Source organism: Elephas maximus, chromosome 1 (assembly GCF_024166365.1).
Source record: "Elephas maximus indicus isolate mEleMax1 chromosome 1, mEleMax1 primary haplotype, whole genome shotgun sequence".
Classification (NCBI taxonomy): Eukaryota; Metazoa; Chordata; class Mammalia; order Proboscidea; family Elephantidae; genus Elephas; species Elephas maximus.
The window spans coordinates 12942259-12966815 of NC_064819.1; the positions used below are offsets into that span (position 1 = coordinate 12942259).

General features: G+C 40.4%; 1 protein-coding gene across 2 annotated transcripts; it reads right to left on the reverse strand.

The window, feature by feature from the left end:
- Nucleotides 1-1644: 1644 nt before the first annotated feature.
- On the reverse strand, nucleotides 1645-23819 carry MIX23 (mitochondrial matrix import factor 23). 2 transcript variants are annotated; one of them, XR_007516532.1, is made up of 6 exons: nucleotides 23702-23819; nucleotides 13154-13279; nucleotides 11484-11630; nucleotides 6485-6544; nucleotides 3548-3759; nucleotides 1645-2650 (listed from the first exon to the last, which is right to left on the reverse strand). XR_007516532.1 is itself a non-coding variant. In XM_049877960.1 (5 exons), exons 1-5 carry the CDS (start codon nucleotides 23750-23752, stop codon nucleotides 3709-3711), a joined length of 435 nt encoding a protein of 144 aa, XP_049733917.1. In that variant the 5' UTR covers nucleotides 23753-23819; the 3' UTR covers nucleotides 3464-3708. The 2 variants fall into 2 exon arrangements, 1 of the variants encoding a protein (XP_049733917.1); XM_049877960.1 differs by lacking the exon at nucleotides 1645-2650 and having other exon boundaries at nucleotides 3464-3759.
- Between the last annotated feature and the right edge of the window lie 738 nt (nucleotides 23820-24557).

Consider the following 24557-nt stretch of genomic DNA (forward strand, 5'->3'; position numbering starts at 1 on the left):
ATAAACACATTTGGGAATAAGCTGTCTTTGTTATGTTAATGAGGCTGGATTAGTGTGGGTCTTATTTTGAGTTATCTCTTTTGAGACACAAATGAGATTAAACAAGCAAGAGAAGCAGAGATGATGGAAGCGAGGTGCCAAGCCACATGGAGACTGCTCAGGAGCAAAAGCTCAATAGTGACAAGGACCTTCCTCGAGAGCTGACAAACATAAAACGTTCCCCTAGAGCCAGCAACCTGAATTCAGAATTCTAGCCTCTTAAACTGTGAGAAAATAAATTTGTTAAAGCTATCCACTCGTGGTATTTCTGTTACAGCAGCACTAGGTAACTAAGGCTGTACTTCTTTCAAGTCAGATTTGTTCATTTTTCTGGCAGCCCAGGTATATTCAATATTCTTCACCAACATTATAATTCAAAGGCATCAATTCTTCTTCGGTCTTTCTTTTTCATTGTCCAGCTTTCACGTGCACATGAGGCAACTGAAAATACCATGGCTTGGGTCAAATGCCCCTTAGTTCTCAAGGTGACACCTTTGCTCTTTAACTCTTTAAAGTCTTTTGCAGCAGACTTCCCAATGCAATGTGTCCTTTGATTTCTTGACTACTGCTTCAACGGGCGTTGATTGTGGATCCAAGTAAAACGAAATCCTCTACAACTTCAATCTTTTCTCCATTTATCACGATGTTGCTCATCGGTCCAGTTGTGAGGATTTTTGTTTTATGTTAAGGTGTAATCCATATGGACAGCTGTAGTCTTTGATCTTCATCAGTAAGTGCTTCAAGTCCTCTTCACTTCCAGCAAGCAAGGTTGTGTCATCTGCACATCACAGGCTTTTAAAGCATCTTCCTCCAATCTTGATGCCACAGTCCAGCTACTTTGATTACTTGCTCAGCATAGAGATTAACTATGCTGAAAGGGTACAATCCTGACGCCCAACTTTCCTGATTTTAAACCACACCGTATTCCCTTGTTCTGTTCAAACAACTGCCTCTTGGTCTATGTACATGTTCCACACGAGGACGATTCAGTGCCACTCGTCTGTTGGTTTGTCATACTGTAATAGCTGTGAGGCTGGAAGCTGTGCTACCAGTATTTCTAATACCGCACAGGTTTTAGTGGAGCTTCTAGACTAAAAAAGCCTAGGAAGGGTATACTAAATAAATATAAATATTTATTTATACTAAAGGTCATGTGAATCAGAATTGACTCGATGGCAACTACCACCACACTAAAAGTCACCACCATAATCTTCCTAAGCTCTGTTATACTGGAATGACTTAGACATCCTACTGACATAATTAAGGAGCCCTGGGGATGCAACCATTAAGCTGAATGAAATTTTGCAAAGGCTGTTATGAATAAGGGTCTGAATTCCCTCCTGAGCAACAGCACCAGGGAGATCTTTTAAGTTCTATCTTTATTCTTGCATTCATCCTTTCAATTCACTCATCCATCCAATAATAATTAAACAACTATTGTCAGGCACCGTTCATTAATAAGCAAGTCTTATAGAAAATCTTTTTCTCTGCTGGCACCTAGAACATTTTTCCTTTTGAGAAGACTTGATTCTAATCTCCACAAAAGTAGATCTTATTTATCAATAGCCACAACAACTAAGTGACATACTTACAATAAGTGCTCAAAAAAAGTTGTTGAAAGAACAGTGAGCGCTTTATGTCTTTATTGCTCTTTCCCAAGCACATAATCTATGAGCAGCTACATAGACACAGGTCTACCAGTTACCCAGTTGGTTGATGTAACTGTGCTAGAGCCACGTGGCTTATGTTTAGATCATTGTAGTAGACAGAATCCTAAAATAGCCCCTAATTTTCCCACCCTAATTTTTTTTTTAAACCTCTAGGAGCCCTGGTGGCAGAGTAATTAAACACTTGACTGTTAACTGAAAGGTCAGCAGTTCAAACCCACCAGTGCACCTTAGTCCTGAAAAGTGACATCTTTGCTTTTTAACACTTTAGGGTCTTTTGCAGCAGATTTGCCCAATGCAACGTGCCATCTGATTTCTTAACTGCTGCTTCCGTGGGCATTGATTGTGGATCCAAGTAAAATGAAATCCTTGAGAACTTCAATCTATTCTCCATTTATCATGTTGTTGCTAATTGGTCCAGTTGTGAGGATTTTTGTTTTATGTTGAGGTGTAATTCATACTGAGGGCTATGGTCTTTAATCTTCATTAGTAAGTGCTTCAAGTCCTCTTCGATTTCAGCGAGGAAGGTCGTGTCATCTGCCTATGGCAGGTTGTTCATGAGTCTTCCTCCAACCCTGAGGCCGCGTTCTTCTTCATATAGTCCAGCTTCTCAGATTATTGGCTCATCATACAGATTAAGTATGGTGAAAGGATACAACCCTGACACACACCTTTCCTGACTTTAAACCACTCAGTAGCCCCTTGTTCTGTTCAAACAACTGACTCTTGGTCCAAGCACAGGTTCCTCATGAGCACAATGAAGTGTTCTGGAATTCCCGTTCTTTGCAATGTTATCCATAGTTTGTTATAAGCAACACAGTCGAATGCCTTTGCATAGTCAATAAAACACAGGTAAACATCCTTCTTTTATTCTTTGCTTTCAGGCATGATCCATCTGACATCAGCAACGATATCCCTTGTTCCACGTCCTCTTCTGAATCCAGCTGGTGGCAGAAAAGGGAGTGAGAGATTTCAAATATGAGAAAGATTTAATGCACCATTGCTGGCTTAAAGATAAAGGGGCCACATGTCAAGGAATGTGGGTAGTTTCTAGGAACTGAAAGCAGTCCCTGACAGCCAGCAAGGGAACAGGTACCTCAGTCCTAAAACCACAAGGAAATAAACTCTGCCAATAACCTGAAGGAACCTGAAAGCAGGATCTCCCCCAGAGACTCCAGGTAAGAGCCCAGCCCGGCTGACAGCTTGCATTTAGCCTTGTGAGATCCTAAGCAGAGAACCCAGTTGAGCCTGCCCTGGCTTCTGACCTACAGAACTGTGATATAATAAATAGGTATGGTTTTAAACTGCTGAATGTGTGAAAATGTGTTAAGCAGCAACAGAAAACAAATACAATCATCCTGTATTAGAAAATGCTTTTTTGTAGTGATAAAATTCTGCAATTACCGTTTTTTTACTGACTCATTTGAATATTATTATGTAAACCTTCCCCTGCCTTTTCCTTTTCTAAGTTTGTTTTGTCCAAGAAAAATTCCGCCCAAAAACAAGATTAAGCCAAGGCACCAGGAAATCCGGGACAGTGTCCACCTTATACTACTGCCCTTTTACTTAGTAACAGTAAGTCCACAAAAACAAGCAAATAAACTCATCAGTGACCATAAAAGGCCTATGCTCATGCAAACAAATTTGTAAAAATCAAAGATATAATATAAATCAAATCAGATAATAAAATTGTGTTCAAATTCTGTTATGAGAACTTCATGTCTCAACTTGGAAAACAACCAAATAAATATGCACACTGAATCAGAAAATTATTTTAATAGTTACAAAACTTATTTTTTACAGAATCAGTATAAAATAGAAGTTGATATCTCCATAATTACCAGAATTATTAATATTTGAGGTCTTGGCTAAGTGGGGCTGAAATCAACAAAAGGTCTTGGACTGTTGGCTCAGAAGTCATCCTAGGAAGCCCACCCTGTTGATGTCTGTCGTGCTTAGCTCTTATGAGATGACCCGGTCCTTTAAAAAACAGTATCTTTCTTTATTCGTTCTTTGGAGGCTTGAAGTGAATTCGGCAGCGTTCATTAAACACCTAATATATTTAAACAGAAACAAAAGTCGTTGAGTCATCCTGTGTAAATTAGGCTTGGAACTAAATTAAATGTGGCATGGTTCAGGAGGATACTACTGTTCGGTAGTATCAACAGACTTAGGCAACAGAGGGGTTTCCTCATCAGTCCAAACTGATCTACCAGGTACTCAGGGTATGGAGGCCTTGATAAGCATTTACAAGACAATGTTAATATTTTTATAAAATTTTAATTACTCAAGGAAAAATCATCAAGAGCCGGCTTAGTCCGTAACTAACCAACATTTCAGTTCCATATTTTGGACATATTTTGGACAATTACACAAAAAATACGTAAAATAAGTTTAAGATAAAGCTTTATTTCTCTTCTTTTAAAATAAATTTTATTTAGATATTTGCTGTGCTTTTCTAAATGTGCACCCGATCCTTCTCACAACGAGGTATACCTGACAGGGAGACCAGTCTTGTGCTGTGTTGTGTGAATTTAATTTTTTTGTTCTCTTTACCTTATGCCCTAAAAATCTATGCAAAATATTATATCATAAATGTTAAAAGAACTCTCTGTGACTAAATGCCTGTCAATATGGGATTGGTTGCATAAAAGTTTTGTCACAGTCATTCAATGTTTTACAATGCAAGCTTGAAAAAAAGACAACTCTTTACGTTCTGATTTGAAAAGATTACCAAGATATATTAAAGGGAAAAAACAAGGTGTGTATGGCACATTTCCATTTGTGTAACAAAGGAGAAAATGAATACATATATTTATTAGAAAACATATAAATATCTGAAAGAATTTCAGACCTTTCTTTTCAGAGGGAAGGGAAAGTAACTGGCTTGAGAGGCAGAATTTTTACGGTACAGCCTTTAATATTAAAAAATTTTTGAACCATGTGTCTAAAAATTGTAAGTGTTCAATTAAAAAATTCTCAAAGTCTAAAAGAATTTCTTCCCAGGATTTACCCCCCTACTTCGCTGCTTTAACGAATAAATCATTTTTAAGGTAAAACATTACCTGTGCTGGCCGGTGTGGACTATCATAAAGAACTATCTACCCAGGGAGCTTCTCGGGTACAAGTACTGTTCAATTTCTTAAAGTAGGCGGTGGATACATGCATCTTTAAATCTGACATGCTAAATATACTCTTTGGGATACGTATTTCACAATTACAAGCAAACAGGTAGATGTTACAGACTCCTTATGGCCCTTTCGTCTGATAACTCATCTCACTCCAATTCTCAGCCTTGACATCTCCATGAAGCTCACTACACTCAGATCAAAGGAGACCAGATCAGTGGCCTTGACATAATGACTGGGTTGATATATATGAGTTGGCTGAGCCTCTCCAAATTATTTCCCTAAATGACTTCCTATCTTTTTGCTGGCCTATTGTACCACAGCTACATTTTCTTCTTTTTAAAACAAGCAGGGGATTCACTTTTGTGGGGTAGAGAGAGGATATTTTCTTTTAAAAGTAATATCAAATCTGAAAGTGCTTCACTCTTCCCACAATACATTTTACATGTATTATAAACTAGGTTTTTCAAGCCAGAAGATGTTCACTGTACCCCCTCCATCCCATTCCAACAGTAAATGTTATCTCTCCAGAGAATATAAATGAACAAATATTGTCAAAATCTTTCATCAAGTGTCAAACACCTTACTATGTTGGTGGTAAGGACTGGAATAGGAAATCGTGGCAAAAAGAGGATTAGATAAGGATATGTAATAAAGCAAAGAAAAGTCTGTTTTGCAATTTACTCATGGCTCAGCAAGTTGGTGTACTATAGTTTTGGGTTGTAATCTCTCTCTTATAAGCACAGGGTTTAATCCCATCCATTAGTTAATTTCAAAGGATAAAACACAGAATTTTCAGCTTATTTTTTCAATATTTAATAGATTTTGCCCTTTGGAAATCTTTAAATTTTTAGAGTGGGGTATACGAATACACCTTTTCAGAAAACTAACATCAGAATTTTGTGATTTCCAACTACAAGTGTGGTCCTGGGATTTGTCCCCCAACCTAGTACCTAACTGGAATGCTACAGGCGGGAATAAGGAGTGGGTGAATCTATCAGCAGTAAGAATTCCTATTGTCAGACACAGGCAAAGCTACATTCAATACAAAGGTTGATGGTCAAATGTGTTAGAAGACAAGCAGCTGTGAGCGGGCAGCTAAGTGATATATAACTTTCTGGAAAGTAACTGGACTCAGAAAGGCTAATGTTAACAAATAACTTCTTTGAGGTTCTAAGTTAACTGGAGTAATAACTGTAAATATCAAATATGCCCATAATTAGTATTAGTCATATGGAATGCTCTCCAATTCTGTTACCAAGACAGGTCATACAATTCTACCATGACAGTAAAGTGAATTTTTATAACATAGATCTATTTAAATGCTCATCTGAAAAAAAAAAAAAGGTTAAGCCCTCATTGGAAACCCTGGTGGTGTAGTGGTTAAGTGCTATGGCTGCTAACCAAAAGGTCAGCAGTTCGAATCCACCAGTCACTCCTTGGAAACTCTGTGGGGCAGTTCTACTCTGTCCTATAGGGTCGGTATGAGTTGGAATTGACTCCACGGCGGGAGGCTTAAGCCCTCATTTATTTATAATGATCTTTATTCTCCTGGAGCCTCAAAGCGCCTGTTGTTCCCTTCCTTTGGCTTCCCTTTGCTAGTTCACAGTTTGGCTCCTCGTTTTCTCCAAAAACCAACATTATTTGTACCTTCCAGCTCCTGTCATTTACTACTTCTTCAACATTCAGTTCTGACTGCATCCATTTCAACTGCAAGAAAGGGAAAAAAAAGTAAAGTTATGGAAACTTAAATTGGCGCTAAAACCTAATTCTGTATTTTCCCAACAAACCAGCTCCTGCTCCTGCCTCCTTGTCTTTGAAGGGCATTATCTGGCTACACTTTGGAACCTTCTTTGACACAGCCCACTCTCCCCACGGCTAACCAGGTGTTAAATCTTACAAAGCAGTGGTTCCCAGACTTTGTTGTATATTATAATCACCTAGGGAGCTTTAAAAAAAAATCCCAATCCCCAGGGAGTTCAGAGTAGAAGGAATACAAATGGCCAACAAACATGTAAAAAATAATCCTGATAAAACCTAATATTAGTGAGAGTGTGGGAAAGGATACACTGATACACGTAGGAGTACATGTCGTTGTAATTTCCATGGAAGATCATTTTGTAAGACTTATCAGACATGTAAATTCACACGTCCTTGAATCCAACAATTCCAGTTCTACGAATTTACCCTACAACTACAGATCTGCAAAAAGAGCACAGAGTAGCAAAAAGAAGGAAATGGAAGCGGCAACCTGATCTGGGTGGAAAGTTAAGAAAAAAGAAGAGAAACAGGGAGAAAGGAAGGGGAAGAGGGAAATACAAGCCCAAGTGGTCCAAAAAAAAAGAAAAAAAAATCCACTGCCGTCGAGTCGATTCCAACACATAGCAACCCTACAGGATGGAGCAGAACTACCGCACAGAGTTTCCAAGGAGACCTTGGTGGATTTGAACTGTCGGCCTTTTGGTTAGCAGCCAAACTCTTAACCACTGCACACCAAGGTTTCCAACTGGTCCAGAAAGGTACAAGTTTGCCACACCCTGACCATCCTGCCAGAGGTCTGAGGCTAAAAACTGCTGAAGTCTTTGTAACTTTCCTTATAACTGCCAACCTAATTACTACATCAGAAAAGTAGCCAATCTCACTGCCGGGCCCAGACGAGAGGCCCATAATAACCCCTAGTCACATTTTGGTCAGACAGGACTTAAAAGGAAAGAAGCTAGCTAGTACTAGGAAGAGAGCTTGAAAATATTCCGAGAAACCAGGACAACGTCCTCGAGGCAAAGTCAAGAACCAGGAGACTTGGGAACAAATACCAGAGAGCTGGACAAGATCTGGGCAATCATGAATTTGGGCCCAGGCCATACAGCCTGCCCAATTAGGAATACAGCTCAGGCAAGAGGGCTGAGAAATTTGCATGCAGCACTAATAAGAAGAATGAAACTTGGTACTGACCCAGTAGCTCCTTGTAGACCCCCTTCCTAGACTCAGAGCTGGTATCACAGCATATGCTGAACTGTGCAGCCAGGGGAAGGACTGCATTTCTGATGCTGGGTGCTGTGCATGGAGTAATAGCAAGCCTGAAGAAGCCCACCTGCTCACACCAACGCAATTCAGTTTCGGGCTTTAATCAGCTCTATAGAGCCCAAGGAAACCCTGGTGGCATAGTGGTTAAGTGCTACGGCTGTTAACCAAGAGGTTTGTAGTTTGAATCTGCCAGGCGCTCCTTGGAAACTCTACGGGGCAGTTCTACTCTGTCCTATAGGCTCGCTATGAGTCAGAATCGACTCAACAGCAGTGGGTTTGGTTTGGTTATAGAGCCCAAAGGAAACCCTGGTGGTGTAGTGGTTAAGAGCTACAGCTGCTAACCAGAAGATCAGTTTGAATCCACCAGGTGCTCCTTGGAAACTCTATGGAGCAGTTCTATCCTGTCCTATAGGGTCGCTATGAGTTGGAATCAACTTGATGGCAATGGGTTTGGTTTTTTTTTTAGAGAGCCCAAAATTATTGAAGCTCCACTACTCTGTCAAAGTCTGGGCTAACTGCCAAAGAAGTAACTTCAAAGAACAGTGTGTGACAACATGCCACTAAGATAGCCTTCATAACTGCTCTCAAATATTTGAAGGGCTGTCAGGTATAAAAAGATTTAGACTTATTCTATACAGCTTCAGAGGGAAGATGGAGCAATAAATGCACATTAAACGCATGTTACGAGGAGGCAGAGTTTTGCTATATATAAGAATATCTTTGAACAATTAAAACTATCCAAGAATGCATGGCCACAAAAGATAGTTCCCCCTGCCCCCGCTAAGCAGTCGTTAAAGGAAAAGCGAAGGTGGAAACAATGGGTTAGGAATATTGTAAACATTAATGTAGCAGATATGGGGTTCAAGAGACTCAAAAGGAAAAGAAAGGAACTATGTACCAGCCAATATGCTAGCTCTTACATACATTACAGCATTTATTCCTAACCCAGAAAACCTAAGAAGTTACTGAGTATTAATTCCATTTTACAGGCTGAAAAATCAAAGCTTCAGAAAAATTAATTGCCAAGATTACAAAGCCATCAAGTGGCAGAGATGGGGTGTATCTCCTCAGAGCTGCCTGCCTTTATAATCCATGTATTTCTATCCCAGAACACTGCAGACATTACGGCCAACTCGGAACACAACTTCACCAGTGCCAAGAAACTGTCACCTCTGAGGTGGCTGTTTTCGAGGCTTTGAGTCTTCAACAGGTTGGCTTCCTCCCAAAGCCCACTCCTAAGTCACGGCAGTTACACAGTGCCAGCAGGGAACGTGCATTTTCTGAGGTAAGGATGAAGGCATTTAGGTAAAGAACTGGTGATTTGTAGACTGGCAGCTCGCTGTATAAATATGCTCACTAAAGTAATAACTTGATTCTGAGTCACAAGGTAACATAAAGACACTGATGGCCTCCAGAGTCAGAAGAGATGGGGGAAAGCCCCTGTTCTCCCACTTGCTAGCTGTGACTCTGGGGACGACAGTACTCTGAGCCTCAGTTTCCGCAGACAGAAAATGAGGAGGCTGAAACATCCCCAAGAGCTGTCTCTCTCTCAACCCATGATCTTTATAACCAACTTAAAAAAGAAAAAAACCCACACATTTCCTTATTTGCTTAAGTACTGCTCATGATTACCCTTCTAGCCCTATACAAAATAAGGTTAGAAAGCTTTAATGGGCTTTTTTAGGTAACTCACCAACTGGTTTTTAAAGCCCTCCTTGCAGTAGTTATCCTGATGACTGATTCTTCCTGGACCTTAAAGGAATAGGGGCGGAACCTGGGCTCCAATATGTGTGACAGGATCACTCCCCAAAACCTGGTCATTTAGATTTTTGAATTTTGCTGTCCACCAACAGGAGTCACTCTATTCTGTTCAACGTAATTTGCAAAGAGCAATTTTTCAGTTTCTGATTTAACAGCCCTGCCCTGCAGTTTCCTCTGTCAACACCTTCAAGAGGTATTAAAAACGAAATCCACAATTACCTAGAGTCTAGCCAATTTTATATAAATTATCTATCTATAACCCTTCATGAAAATCGAGGGTAGGGCAAGATGAACGCTCGAGCATAATTTCACTGTCTGCATAGTCATGAGACAGCAGCCGAGACACGAGGAATCCCATATCCTGGGAGACCCTGAAGCAGCGGGAGGGCTGAGTACAGCAGCCTGCGCCACTTAGCTGCGTGCAGCTACAAGGAACGGGGCTTCTCTTTTCTACGAAAGGCTTGAGAGAGATGACAAGGCCCCTCATAGCTTAGGCTTGTCAACGCCTGGCTACATCTACTAAGCAAAGAGCAAACTTCACGACCACACAGTATGAAAAGCAGGATTCCATCCCACCTGGATTTTCAGTTACCCAACACGCAAGGATCTCAATGTCACCTGTTGTGCCACCTTAAAACACAGACATGGTTTTGATAATTGTACAGTGGTCATGTAAGAAAAAGCCCCGTCCTTGGGAAATAACCAAGTATTTCGAGGCAAAGAAGTAAAATGTGTCCAATGTACTCTCAGAAAAAGGTTCAGGAAAAAAAAATGTACTTATGTGGAAAGAGAGAGAGAATATGAATGCATTATAAGGCAGGTATACAAGGCAGGTGGGGCAAAATGTAAACAACAGGCAAATACATGAGAGTTCTTGCAACTTTCCTGTAAGTTTGAAATTAGATCAAAATAAAAATTTACCTAAGAATCCCCTCAAAGAAAGGCAAACAATGCATTCCCATGAGTAAATATGCCATGCAAGTCAATATTTTTTGACAAGTCATGTACATGGGCTGTAAAGATATATTGACTATATTCTGAGGTCCACATCCTATCTACATGACAGCTGATTTGGGGAAAGTAAGGCTTCCTGACACCTGGCTGAGTGGCCACTTGCTGTTTTCTTAAAAGTGAAAACACTGCTGGGATGAGGGGATGAAGTGGAAAGAAAAGGGTGTCCAAAAAGAGACAAAGACCCAAAGCAACTTCTAAACAGTAGGGAAGTGAATTAAAATGAGGTTCCAGTGTATCTAATCAGATTTATTTAAATAGTCCTATATTTTCATGGCTGAAAAGGATAATATCCTGAAGTTAGCTTATCTGTATAACATTTCAGTCAATTTCTATAGAATGAAATCAGAGGGAAGTATTTACAAAATATTTTAAGAAATGTTTCTTTTCAAGGTAAGCCTCCTCCAAAAGTAGATACAGATATAATTGCCTTAGAATTGCTGATGCTGTGTTGGTCTGTATTGCTCCTCTGTCTTTTAACAGTTTGGGAATAAAGAAATGGAAGTAATGTAATAAAATAAAGCCCACTATAAATGGAGTGGAGCCCTGGGGGTGTCGTGGTTAAGAGCTTAGCTGCTAACCAAAAGGTCAGCAGTTCAAATCCACCAGTCAGTTGATCCTTGGAAACCCTATGGGGCATTTCTACCCTATCCTACAGGGTCGGTATGAGTCGGAACCAACCTGACGGCACCTAAAAACAACAACATAAATGAAGTATTGCTCTCTTGGTCTCTTTTTTTTTTTTAAGCAATGACCATATCTTACTTTAAATTTTTCATTAAAAATTGTCTTTATTTTGAAGGCTAAATTTAGAAAAACTTTGCCTCAGAAATGAAAATTCAGTTCAACTTACCTTCGTCTGTTCTTTTCTAAGTTGCTTTAATAACGTTAAATCGTCCAAATTCTTTTCTCTCTCTTCTCGGAGGTTTTTTACTACAGCTGAAGTCTGAGCTATACAATTTTTTATGACTCTGTCCCTACTGGCATGAGCTGCCATCAACTAAAAGAACAAAGAAATGAGAAGGGAAAAATCACATCAATTTATCAGATTTTAGCATTTCAAAAATCCTTATTTGGAGACTACAGGCATTTAATACTTTCTAAAACAGTTTTTAAAAACTTAATCTATGGAAGAGCAGATTATGCTGAATCAGTTAACCACCTAAAATCAGACAAAGGGCAAGCACGCTTGGGTGGAAGGCATGAGGTCAGGGGTTGTCTTCGTCTTAAAACTGCTTCCGGGGTTTCCAACTATACGCTTCCTCCATTGCCCCCACTCGGCTTTTCATTTCAGTCTCCTTTATCCTACATCCTTTTCTCTCCCCATCATTCCATCCTCATTTTCCTATGCCCTACCTCCACCCTCACACACTTCCTGGGCCACTTCTTTATCATTATTCTTCCTCTCTTTTTTGTCCTTTCGTATCTTTTTCAGTCTCACATTGTCACCAACTGATAGAAATTATAAACTCAGTGAAGAAGAGAAGCTTAGTTACAATAAAGAAAAAAAAGGCTAAATTTACTTATATAAAATGTTATTATTTACCTATATTATTATATAGTTGGCCTTTACAAGTATTAGTAAGAAAAAGTTACATATGAAGCACAGATTATTGGCTCCATCAATTGCGTATGTTGATTGAAAATAAGGACTTCTGACGGAATGACTCTTTAATAACCTCTCATGTAACAAACCTAATACAACAGTTATCTATTTGCTGCCTTGATACACGAGGCATGAGGGTCATGTTCCAAACATACTCCCACAATCACAAATTGTGACGGTACTCCAAACATTCTGGAGAGGCAAATAAAAATATTAAAATAATATGTACTTGTCATTACAATAAATGGTACATAAATAATGGTGATTCATCTCCAGCTAAAATGTTAAGTAAAATGCCTACTTGTTTCACGTAATATCATTCCTTCTTCCCTCTGAAGAGAGCATAACCTAATAATAATACTAAAAAGAGAGATAAAGGATATCTTTAAGAGGCAATGAAAAAAATATGTACTTGAGAAACCAAAAGCCTCAGAATAGGACAATTTATCTGTGGCTTTCTTGTGTCCCAGCCCCCAAATGTGTCTGTTCTCCTTCCTGATGAGTGAGGAAAGAGAGAAAGACACAGAAGGCGTGAAGAGTTTTGAGGTTTCCTTATATTAGCTGTCTGGCTTCTCAGAACCGATTCGAAGTCCTTGCTCTTGTTTCACTGTTCTGCTCTCCCCTTCTTTCTTTCGTGCATAAGGTTTCCTTCTGTTAAAGGCTGTAGATGAAGGGGACAAAAATGACTGCTCCTGTTCTTTAGAACTGTCTCTTCACAGGCTCATTCGTAAGATCACACATTTTCTTTAGTTTGTATAAACCGGATTGAAACTTTTGCACACCCTCAAGTATGAGCAAGGGAAAATGAAAATATCATTCCTTTATCCACAGTATAATTACACACCAGTTGGTTTATTTTGCCTGCAAAGGAAGGTATGAAAGAAGTACAAAAAAATGACTCAAAAGGACACACTTACAGACTCATAAAGTTGTTTACAGGTTTGGCTGGCATCAATTTTCCCTGCAAAGGAAGCTGTTGGAACCGTAGTGTTTAATTCGTGTACTATTCTGTCATCAATCGTCCTCATCACCTTGAGTAATTCCTATACATATTTAAAATAAAAGAATAATAATCTGAATAGAAAATTTAGTGATAAAAACTAAGCATTTGAACAAAAAATAAAACTCTGGAATATGGTACAACAATTTAAGTTAGAAGAGGGAAAATAATGCAAAATATAGTGACAACTCCTTGGAAACTCTCTGGAGCAGTTCTACTCTGCCCTATACGGTCGCTATGAGTCGGAATCGACTCAACGGCAGTGGGTTTGGTTTGGGTTTTTTATATTGACAACCACAGGAAAATCTTTATTACCAGGATGGTAGGTAGGTTACATAATAATGAACAGTGGGCACTGGCTCTATCTCGTTGGCTCATACGTGATGGCCTTATGGGTAAAGATTGTTTTACACATTTTTTTAATACCATTTGCTGGTATGGTGCTTAGCAAACACTGTACGCTCTTTCCATCTCCAGCATACAGCCAATAAAGTGTCCTACTGACCTTCACCACCACAAATTCTCCAAAACAAGCCAGCAGGATTGCTTGCTCTATTCCCTCTTTACCTATCACTCTGAAACGCAGTGCTAGGGAGAGAACGTCTGTCATTCTAACCAGCTGCCATTGAGTCGATTCCAACCCATGGTGACCCCAGGTGTGCCAGAGTAGAACTGCACTCCACAGGGTTTTCAATGCCAGGCCTTTCTTCCAAGGTGACTCTCGGTGGGCTTGAACCTCCAACCTTTTGGTCAGCAGTCGAATGAGTTAACTTTTTTCACCACCCAGATATATAGGAAATTACTAATAGTGGGCTAACTTGCAGAAATCAATCTATATTCTTTTAGGCTATTTTAATGTTTTGCTATGATTGTATATTATTTTTAAACTTGTTTTAAATAAAAACAAGTAAAATAAGACATGCTGCTGAAAATGAAATCAAATTTCTTCATGACTTTCTTGTTCTCAGATCAAGTAGAAATTAGCTTTTCCTTATCTCAGTAAGCCCACCTCCCATTTCCCAAGAATTGCCCCCCTCAAAAAGTCCACAATTCCCAAAAAACCAACCAAAAGAAAAATAACACCAGAGGTGAGGAGAGAGCTTAAGAATGACTCCTGTGAGTACATCTCACAGCACATCCCTTCTCCTCACATCTTGATTAGTACACTTTTCACCTGTCACTAGAGAAAGGCTGGGCATCAACCACTGTCTGTCTTCAGATAATAAACATGCTGGAAAAGATTTCCAGTAGTACACTCTTCTGTTTCTTAAATTTACCAAAAAATAAATCACTGAAAAATCAGCAAGAAAACTGAAGCGTGTAATACTGAGAATATACTTATCATTGAAGCCGTTCAACAAGTTAACGTTCTACTTTAATGCATGTGAAAAGCAACCTTACTTGATCCCCTATCTCCTTCAGCATACCATCCTACTTCTTTCATCGGCCAAACTTAAATTCATGACCTAAGCCAACTCAACACCAAATGTCTTGAAGACGTTCTCACCAGCTGCATAAATATTCTATCCTATGGCAGTACCACGACTTATTTCACCACTTCTCCATTACTGGTGCCCTGGTGGCATAGTGGTTAAGAGCTCGGATGCTATTAAAAGGTCAGCCATTCAAACCTACCAGCTGCTCCTTGGAAGCCCTCTGGGGCAGTGTTCTCTGTCCTGTAAGGTCACTATGAGTCAGAATGACTCAACAGCAATGGGTTTTTCTGCTTTTTCCATTAATGAACATTTAGGTTGTTTCCAATTATAATAACCATTTAGTCCATCCAGTCTAAATCTGTTCCAATCATTTCACTGATCTTTAATTAGCAAATTTAAGGGCCTTTTCTGGGCCTCATTCTAGAAGTAAAACAGCTTGTGGAAGCCTAGCCCCTAATTCTGAAGCATTAAAACATAGGCAAATGCCAGGTCTGAAACCAAACTCATTATCTTATCCTCTTTTCCTGTATCTTTCTATTTTTGTTCATAGTATCATTCTCTGTAAACTGGAATTCTTAGGAAATAATCTCAACATATTCACTGGGCAACCACCCCTTTAAATAATGTGCTCTGTACAGCAGAGGATATACAATGTCAGTAAGTGGAAAATTCCAAACAAACTGTGGCAGCACTATTTAAGAGAGCCAAAAAAAAACACAGGAAAGTAGCAGACAGGGACTCATCTTGCCAACTTTACCTGCTACAACTTGCCTATTTGAAAAAGAAAAAAAAAAAAGCCTCCTTTAAAATGTTCTCTCTCAAAGATCTCCTGTCTAAATCAAACTGATGTTCTGAGGCCAAGTTTAAGTCCTACCTTTTGGAAATGCGTTCCTTGGCTATGAGAGCCCTCAGCAATATTTCTTCTTTTTAAACATATGCAGCAGTTGGAGAGATTATCACAGAGTTTCATTCATTTAACAACTCACTCTTCATTCAAAATATATTTACTAATGCCTACCAAGTTGTGAGGTACCATTCCAAAATACCAGGCTACAATGGTGAATAAAACTGAAAAGGTCCTTGCTCTTATGGAGCTAAAATTCATAGAGGGGGAAGACAGACAATAAACATTACCCCAATAAACAAGACAATGGCAGATACTGAAAAGCACTATGGGGGAAAAATAAACTAAGGTAATGGGATACAGAGTGACTGCATACGGTCAGGAGGCTACTGTAGATATGGGGCTCAAAAGCTGATCCCTCAATCATGAGAATGGACAGACCATTTGGGGGACAAAGTAAAAAACTCCTGAGGCAAGAATAAACTTTGGGGTGCCTGAAAAACTAAAAGCAAGCAGATAGGCCTAGAGTGAATAAGAGAGGAAGTGGTACGCAGTCATGTCAGAGTAAATCAGATCAGAGAGGACTGCGTTAACCATGGAAATGATAATTTGGTTTTTGGCAAGAGAATGATGTAACATGATTCATGTTTTAAAAGATGACTTTGGCTGCTACGTGGAAAATGGACTGTAGAGGGAGAATGAAAACAGGGAGGCCAATTAGGAGACTGCTACAGTGGTCTAAGCAAGAGATAAAGACAGTGTGGTACTGCAGTAGCAGTAGAATTAGGGAGAGGTCATTATATTTAGGATATATTTTGAGGGTACAGCTGATGAAATGGTGGTGGAGGATGAACAAAGAAAATAGGATGGCTTTCAGGTTTCAGGCCTAACCAACTGAATGAACTAATGGTGCCATTAGTTGCCGGGGAGGGGGGGCGTTGGCGGAGGAGAAGGTTTGGAAGGATTGGAAAGATCAAGAGCTCTGTTCTGACTCACAGAATATTAAGAATTATTGTTAATTGTTTGGATGAGACAATGGTATTGCGTTAAAATTTATAATCTTTTAGAGGTAGAGGCTAAAATATTTACAGAAGAAAAGATATAAAGTCTGAGATGGGCTTTAAGGAAACTTGGTTGGGGTGGGATGAGTGGTAGGAGTATACAGGCGAAATGAGAGAGGCCATGAATTGTTGGAGCTGGGGGGTAGGTACATGGGAATTCAGGGTACCACAATCTCTTCTTCTGTGTATGTTTGAAACATTCCATAATAAGCTTTTTTTTTACATTGTGTTTTGGACATGGTAAGTTTGAGACTTCTATTACATATCTGAGTGGAAAAGTTGAGCAGAAAGTTGAATATACCAGTTTGGCACTGATCAGGGCTGGAGTTATATTAACAAATTCATGTTACTTAAAGCAATGGGACTATAAGTGATCGCTGAGGGAGACTAGGGAGTGAACAGGGCTGGTGATCAAAGAGGCACTTCAGCATCTAAAGTAGAGAAGGTAGACTGATGTCACAGCAGTCAGAAGAAGGATTTCAATAAGGAGGGAATGGTCAACTGTGGTGAATGTTATTAAGAAGTCAAGAAAGATGTGGACAGGAATTAATTTTTAGACTTAGCAGGACGGAAATCAAGGGTGACTGTGACAAGAGCTATTCAATAGAATCCTAATAGACTGAAAAGTTAATGTGGCTTAAGTACAGAGAGAAAGAGAAAACAGGGCATAAAAACACGAGGCCCACCATTACAGGTCATGTTACAGGATTTTCGTCTTTTTTCTGAGAGCACTGGGGAACCAATGAAGTGTTTTAAGGGAGGGCGGAGTTACATGATCATGTGTGTCCTGAAATGATTGCTCAGGTTAAAGTACAGCAAATGGGTTGGAAAGGAACAGGAGTAGACGCAAAGCTCCAATGTCAATGCCGCAGTCCAGGTGGAAGGTTACGCAGCTTGACCTTCCCTAGGGTTTCTATCTACTCTGAACTTCAACCAGTTTTGAGTGAACGCTGCTATACTTTAATGCTAAAGCCAAATTCCCCCTCAATAAAACAATTGGACACACTGTTAAGTTCCTTATACAGCAGTGGGAATTTACCTGCTTTAACTCGGTAATGAATCAATCAATTTCACAGTCTCACCAATGCAACCTTCAAACGTGGATTATCAGACGTATCGATTCTTCTGTGTGCTGAAGAATTATCAGTATATGATCTAGAATTTGGCTTTCAAGTATGGTAAACACTAGCTACATGAGGTTTTTTAAATTAAAACAAAAAAATTTAGTTCATCAGTTAAACTGGCTGTATTTCAAGTACTCAAGAAGGACATGTGCCTAGCGGCTACCATACTGAACAGCACAAATGCAGAGTATTTCCAACATCACAGAAGTTCTACTGACAGCACTGAATTCTAAGAAATAATAATGACAATCTACAAACTGATAATGTACTGGTTCAGGGATTGCTAAAAACTGTGAGCTATTCTTAAAAGTCATTAAAAAAAAAAAAAAAAAGATCTCAGAAAAGCTAAACATAAGGAAAGGAGGGGCGGGTGTAAGATCCAGGAAGGGGTATCTTTCAAAATTGGAAAGTGTGAAGGAAAAGAATTCAAACCACCTTACCAGGCACACATTTCTTTACAGTGGAAAGAGTGCCTGAGCTCTTAAGGCAACTCCAAGGGGGTCTAGAGAAAAGTTTGAGCAGCCCTCAAAACTGAGAGTAAACAAAGGTATACAGAAATCATGCGTATCATCCATAAGGAATTACTGACTACTTACCTGGTGCCGGAAACCCTGGTGGCGTAGTGGTTAAGAGCTACGGCTGCCAAGCGCTCCTTGGAAACTCTATGGAGCAGTTCTACTCTGTCCTATAGGGTTGCTATGAATTGGAATAAACTTGATGGCAAAGGATTTGGTTTTGTTTGTTTTACGATACCTAGCCCCAAAGCATACCCTCTCTGTCTCTCACAAGTTCACCAAGAAAATATACAGAAGGACCCCCTGAACATATATCGCTGCAACACAATTCACAGAGATAATACAGAAATAAACACAGTTCAGTATTTCAGTGTTTCTCAAAGGCCACATGTTTTGTAGGTCCTGGAACCCTAATCAGCTTCTAAATGTGAAAGCAAAGCTGAACATAACTCTCCAAATTTTGTACTGCCTCCAGCTTCTCCTTTTAGCCTCCTCAAAATAAGAGGAGATTCTTATCATGTATCAGGACCTTCTAGAATTATTCAGGCAGTTTTCTTGGAATTGCATTTTATGTCTTATCTCTAACCCTGGGGCAAAATCTCACCCTCTTCGAAGGCATATTCTGTAGTAGGGAGGAGTAGAGAAAACTTTCGATTGCCCCTGCAATATACTATATTCCTAAGGTTAATCGTAAAGTCAATTCCTTTTATTACTTTGGGCAGCTTTTAGGGTATATAAGGGAATGGGAAAAGGGCTATTACACGTATTACATGACAGTAAAATACGGTGTGTTCCAAGAATGATTCACAACGCCCTTTATCGTTTGTCTTGGCGCCCTCTACATGAAGAAACCCACAAGCAGATGTCATTTGCATGGTGCTCTTTTCAGACAGTCCAGGTTCCCCAAACCCCATTCTTAGAGCAATGCTCACACTGTGCTTATCCCAAGCAAAAAACAGCCTTGCACACCACTGCCAGAATTCTGTCACCAGGACCCCCAGGGACAGGAACAATGAACAGCTGGGCATGTTGCAAAATAAACCATCGTTGATGCCAGAAAATAATTAAGTCTGTACCTAATTACCGTATAACTCAAAATCAATTATGTATATATGAATGAATATTCCTAAGAGAAATACCAGGACTTAAACATTCTGGGAAGAAATACTTAGTGATTTTGTCCAGGTGATATATGAACTGGGACTCAGATAATCAGGAAGAAGGGATTTCAGAGGGTGACGACAAGGGAAAAAAACACAGAAATGACAGAGTATGATGTATTCAATGTGGTTGGACAGCAGAATTCACGTGTATGTTGGAAGTGGCAGGGAAGGATGTGGGGGACATGAATAAGAGCAGCGGTAAGGGACTGGCTAGGAAAAGTACTTTGGGACTGAATTTTAAAAGACATGCCCATTTAAGTAGTTTAGACCCAGTCATATCAGAACCATGTTTTAGCCTCTAAAATTCAGCAGATAATGGTATGAGCCATAGTGTTATGAAGATCAGATGGAAGGGGGCTATGTTAGAGAAAGGAGCACCACCTTACGGTAGGAAGGCCTGTTGGAAAGCTGGCCGAGCAATGGTAACACCAGTTAGCACTGAGCGGAGTCCCACTCAGGGCCACCCCATGTGTGGCAGAGTAGGGCGGTGCTCCATAAGGTTTCGATTGCCGGTTTTTTGGAAGTATATCACCAGGCCTTTCTTCCAAGGCCTCTCTGGGGGGTCTCAAACTTCCAACCTTTCAGTTAGCAGTTGAGCATGTTAAACATATGTACCACCCAGGGACTCCAGCAAAAATGACAGGACCTGAACAAAGACAGTGGCGGAAACGATGAATCTTCCTAAACCGCCTCTTTGATCTCAACTCCTATGTTCAAACATGATGCTGCCCTAACCTCAAACTTGGCATTCGATGCCTTCCACGATATGGTTCCAACGTTTTCTGTAATTGCAATATGCCCTGTGCAAACCCCGTATTGCAACAACACTGTTTATTTGCTATTTTCCCCAAATGCATACAATTTTCTGTCTATATAGTGTTCCCTCTGTCTAGAATTCCCTCAGTCCTGTCCGCCTAAAGCCCAACTCAATTTACCATCTCTAGATTTAATTCTCTGACCTCCTGTAGTATTTCATTCATATTCTCAATCATCTTTTACATGTTTTATATCCCTATTTAGAATAAGTTTCTTGTTTGATATCCTGCCCAATGGATCTCCCGAAGTGCCTGGTACTTAGTAGGTATCAATAAATTCTTGCTGAATGAATATTACAATGGGATCATAGACATTCAATTTTAAATATTCTTTTCTGGACTTACTTCATTTTGAAAATAAGGTATTTTCCAGCAGTGCAAAGTCCAATTTTTATAATGAAAAAATAAGAACTGCAAGAATTTAAAACATAAAAAATTCTTAAACTTTAAAATATGTAAATATATTGACAAAATCAGCAGTAGCTTCTAGGGGGAAGGGAGGAAGGATGGGGCAGGGATTGACTGGGAAGGGGCATGAGGGTACTTCTGGAGGTGATGGTATTATTTTCTATCTTGATGGGGGTTTGCATTACAGAAGTATGTATATGTCAAAACTCATTGAATGGTACACATAAGATTTGTGCATTTCACTGTATGCAAAATTTATCCTAAAAAAGTAAACAAATATTGAACTCTAGTTAATAATATGCACGCTGACATGTTTAGGGGTGAAGTGTATTGATGTTTGCAACTTACATTGAAATGCATTAAAAAAAAAAAAAGACAAATTTAGAGTTGAATAGAAGACATGTGATAAAGTAAATATAGCAAATTGTTAACAGTAAAATGTAGGTCGCGGATACAGGTGTTCACTGTACAACTTTTTCAACTTTCTTGTAATGTTTAAACATTTTCATAATAAAATTGTGGAAAATATGCACCTGATCTTTACAATGAAAAGTGCATGACTTACTGTTTTTCCTCCACAGTATTCAGTGCAGTGCTTTTCACATTTAGGGTACTTTAAGGTCCCCAGGTAGGAGCCCTAGTGATGCAGTGGTTAAAGCGCTCAGCTACTAAAGGAAAGGTTGGAGATTTGAACCCACCAGCTGCTTCGTGGGCGAAAGATGTGGTAGTCTGCTTTGATAAAGATTTACAGCCTTGAAAACCCTATGGGGCAGTTCTACTCCATCCTAGAGTCACTATGAGTTGGAATCAACTTGACGGCAATGGGTTTGGGTCTTTTTTAAGGTTCCCAGGTGACATAAACAGTTCTGCACTGGACTGCTAACCTAAAGGTTGGCAGTTTGAACCCACCCAGGGCACCACGGAAAAAAGGCCTGGCAATCTGCTCCCATAAAGACTGCAGCCCAGAAAACCCTATGGAGCAGTTATACTCTGCAACGGATGGGGTCACCACGAGTCAGTTTGATTTTAATATACAAAATACAATGGTTTAATAGCTTTAAAAAACACAAACTTTGATTAATAATTTGTGAGTATGCAAGTTAAACTTCATGACGTTTTACAATTAATTGCACCCAACTCATCTAAACTAAATGTTATACTAAAATTTTGCATTTGTATAGCACCTTCGCTTATGTTCTTGTGTGATTCAACAACCCTCTGAGGCAACAGGGGCAAATGTTTTTATACCCATTTGCAATGACGTTAAATGATGTCCCAAGCCTAATAAAAAAAAAACCCAAACCCAGTGCAAGTCAATCCCGACTCATAGCGACCCTATAGGATAGAGTAGAACTGCTCCATAAAGTCTGGCAGATTCGAACTGCCGACCCTTTGGTTAGCTGCTGTGGCACTTAATCACTATGCCACCAGGGTTAGCTCTGGAAAACCAGATCTTCTGACTTCTAACCCTGGTAGTCTCCATTATAAATCACACATTTGAAAAAGTCCTAGAAAAACTATCTAAAAACTTCCCCCAGTTTTCACTATTAAGGCCCATTTTATGATCTTTTTATTTACATTGGAAACCCTGCTGGCGTAGTGGTAAAGTGCTATGGCTGCTAACCACCAAAGGGTCGGCAGTTCAAATCCGCCAGGCGCTCCCTGGAAACTGTGGGGCATTTCTACTCTGTCCTATAGGGTCGCTATGAGTCGGAATCGACTCAACGGCACCGGGTTTGTTCTTTTTTTTTTTTTTTTACATTATCTCTGCATATGGAGTGGTTACATAAGACAGTTTGGCTTTTGCCCTACCTACCTTTTATCTGACCTTTCACAAGAAAAATCAACGTGTTCTTTAAGCACTGTTGGATATTTTAATAGCTATAAGAGAGCCTTTGAAATTTGGTTTCAGAGATTTAATTATTGACACGGAAGTAATTTTAAACGTCTAAACACAATCTTCTTATTTTACAGATTCAAAAGTTGATTCCCAAAGAGGTTACATGATTAGCTTAAGGTCACAAGGTGTTAATGGCAGGAGAAGTACTAGAACTCAGAACTCCGAACTCCCCAGTCAGGGCTCTTTCCGATAGACCATAAAGCTACCATTGCTTAACTGTTTAAGCTCATTAACTCGAGTTAGTTTACAGTACTGATGTGACAATACAAAGAAAACAGATGGACCAGTTAACCCTAAATCCAACAGGTTTTTTTTTTTTTCCTATTTAAAATTTTTACAAGTACCTGTATTGTCAGGCACTCTGACCACATTTGTTGTAGGCTGCCGCCGTCATGATCTAGCCTGAGGAGCGACTGAAGTGGTCAAAAGGGTGCAAGTAATAGAGAGATGCCACATAAACTTCTTTGGCAATACTGTGTGTCAAATAATTCGGTCTGTTTAGATTATCTTCAAGAATGCCACTATCTACAAAACGATGCAAAGCACGTTTACTACAGATAAGTCCGTGATTTTTTAAGGTCATGATTTTTGCATTCAACTCTCTTAACCCCACAGCAGCATTTATGTCTGCATTGGAACCCATAACTTTCATACAACTTCGTCAAAATGCAGACACCTGTTCTTGAAATCACGGGTTGATAATTAGCCCTAGACCTCTCGTGCTCTTCATAAGCGTTAGATTTTCTCTGTTAGAAAGGCAGCAGCACGAGAGCAGGTACTAGAATTAATCGCCCCTCCACGCGATTCCGTCCCACCCAAACAACAAAATGTACCAAGATTTTTTGTAGTTGTTCTGTTTACCAAGTAAATAAGCTCTCCTTCATTTCTTCTCTCCCACAGACACTCCGAAAAGCCTAAGAGGCCCAGCCTGGGAACTGAGTTCTGGGCACTGTTACAACCCCTACAGACTGTTCCCCTTGCAGTCACTCAAGGCCTGGGCGGCGCCAGGAGAACCATGATCCCCGACCCAACAGCCTCGCTCTCTAAGGCCAAGCCTGCGCCCCCCGTGACCTCCAATGGAGCCTTGAAATACCCGCTTCCTCCATAACTGGTCCGCACTCCCTCCCAGCCCAGAGACAGGAACAAGATCCGGAGACAAAAGGAGGGACACGCCTGTCACATGAGGAAAAGCCCATCACCTGGAACTCGGCGAACTCCTCACAGCTCACACCGCCACTGGGCGCCGCCATATTGGACAAGCGCGAGGCCCCCGCCGCGGGCCAATCACTGCGCAGCAAAGGTGTCCGCGGCGCCGCCTGACAAGAAGTAGCCCGCCAGCATCAGCCGGGAAGCCTGGTCCCTATTCCAGTCGAGGCCTGGATCGTTTAGTCCAATCCTGTCTTTTTACAAAAAGGAAAACGATCTGTTGGTCGCACCAATCGGATTGTTGGAAGAGGAAATCTGGAGAGAAAGTGTTGTTTTTCTTAACCCTCCCACTCCAGTGTCTACCGCCTATCCCCAAAACGAGGGGCTTTGTTGTTGGAACCACTAGGAAAAGTCAAAGAAAAGGGCATTCCTGGCAATGAGGGTTGGTCCAGGGGTGGAATCAGGTGTTTAGTGTGGACATGCTTCGTTTTTAAGGAATAGGTAAATAGAGAACAAAGAGTAAGCACGCGGTACTTTCTCAGACTAGCCTGAGACACACCCCCAAAGTAAAGGAGCTGAGGGCCACCGGGCACCGTGATCCTAATTATGGCTCTTGAGAAAGGCATGTATTCATTGAAAACACCAAAAGAACCGTATTGAAACAGGGATTCTAACGAGGTAGTGTTATTTCGGGAGTTTACAGTTCGGGAAAGTTCTACGATGAACTTTTCTTCTTTGTAGAACTGGCAACTGCTCAGTCACGGCGAGCGACACTGCAAACGCTCCCGAGCCGCAGGCTCCCCAGGGCAGGCTGCTCGTCGTTGACCCGGCCCAGGGCGGCCCTGGTCTGGGCAGGACGCCCGCCAGACGCAGCGAGGTGGAGCGCGCCGCCCGCACGTCCTGCGCGTC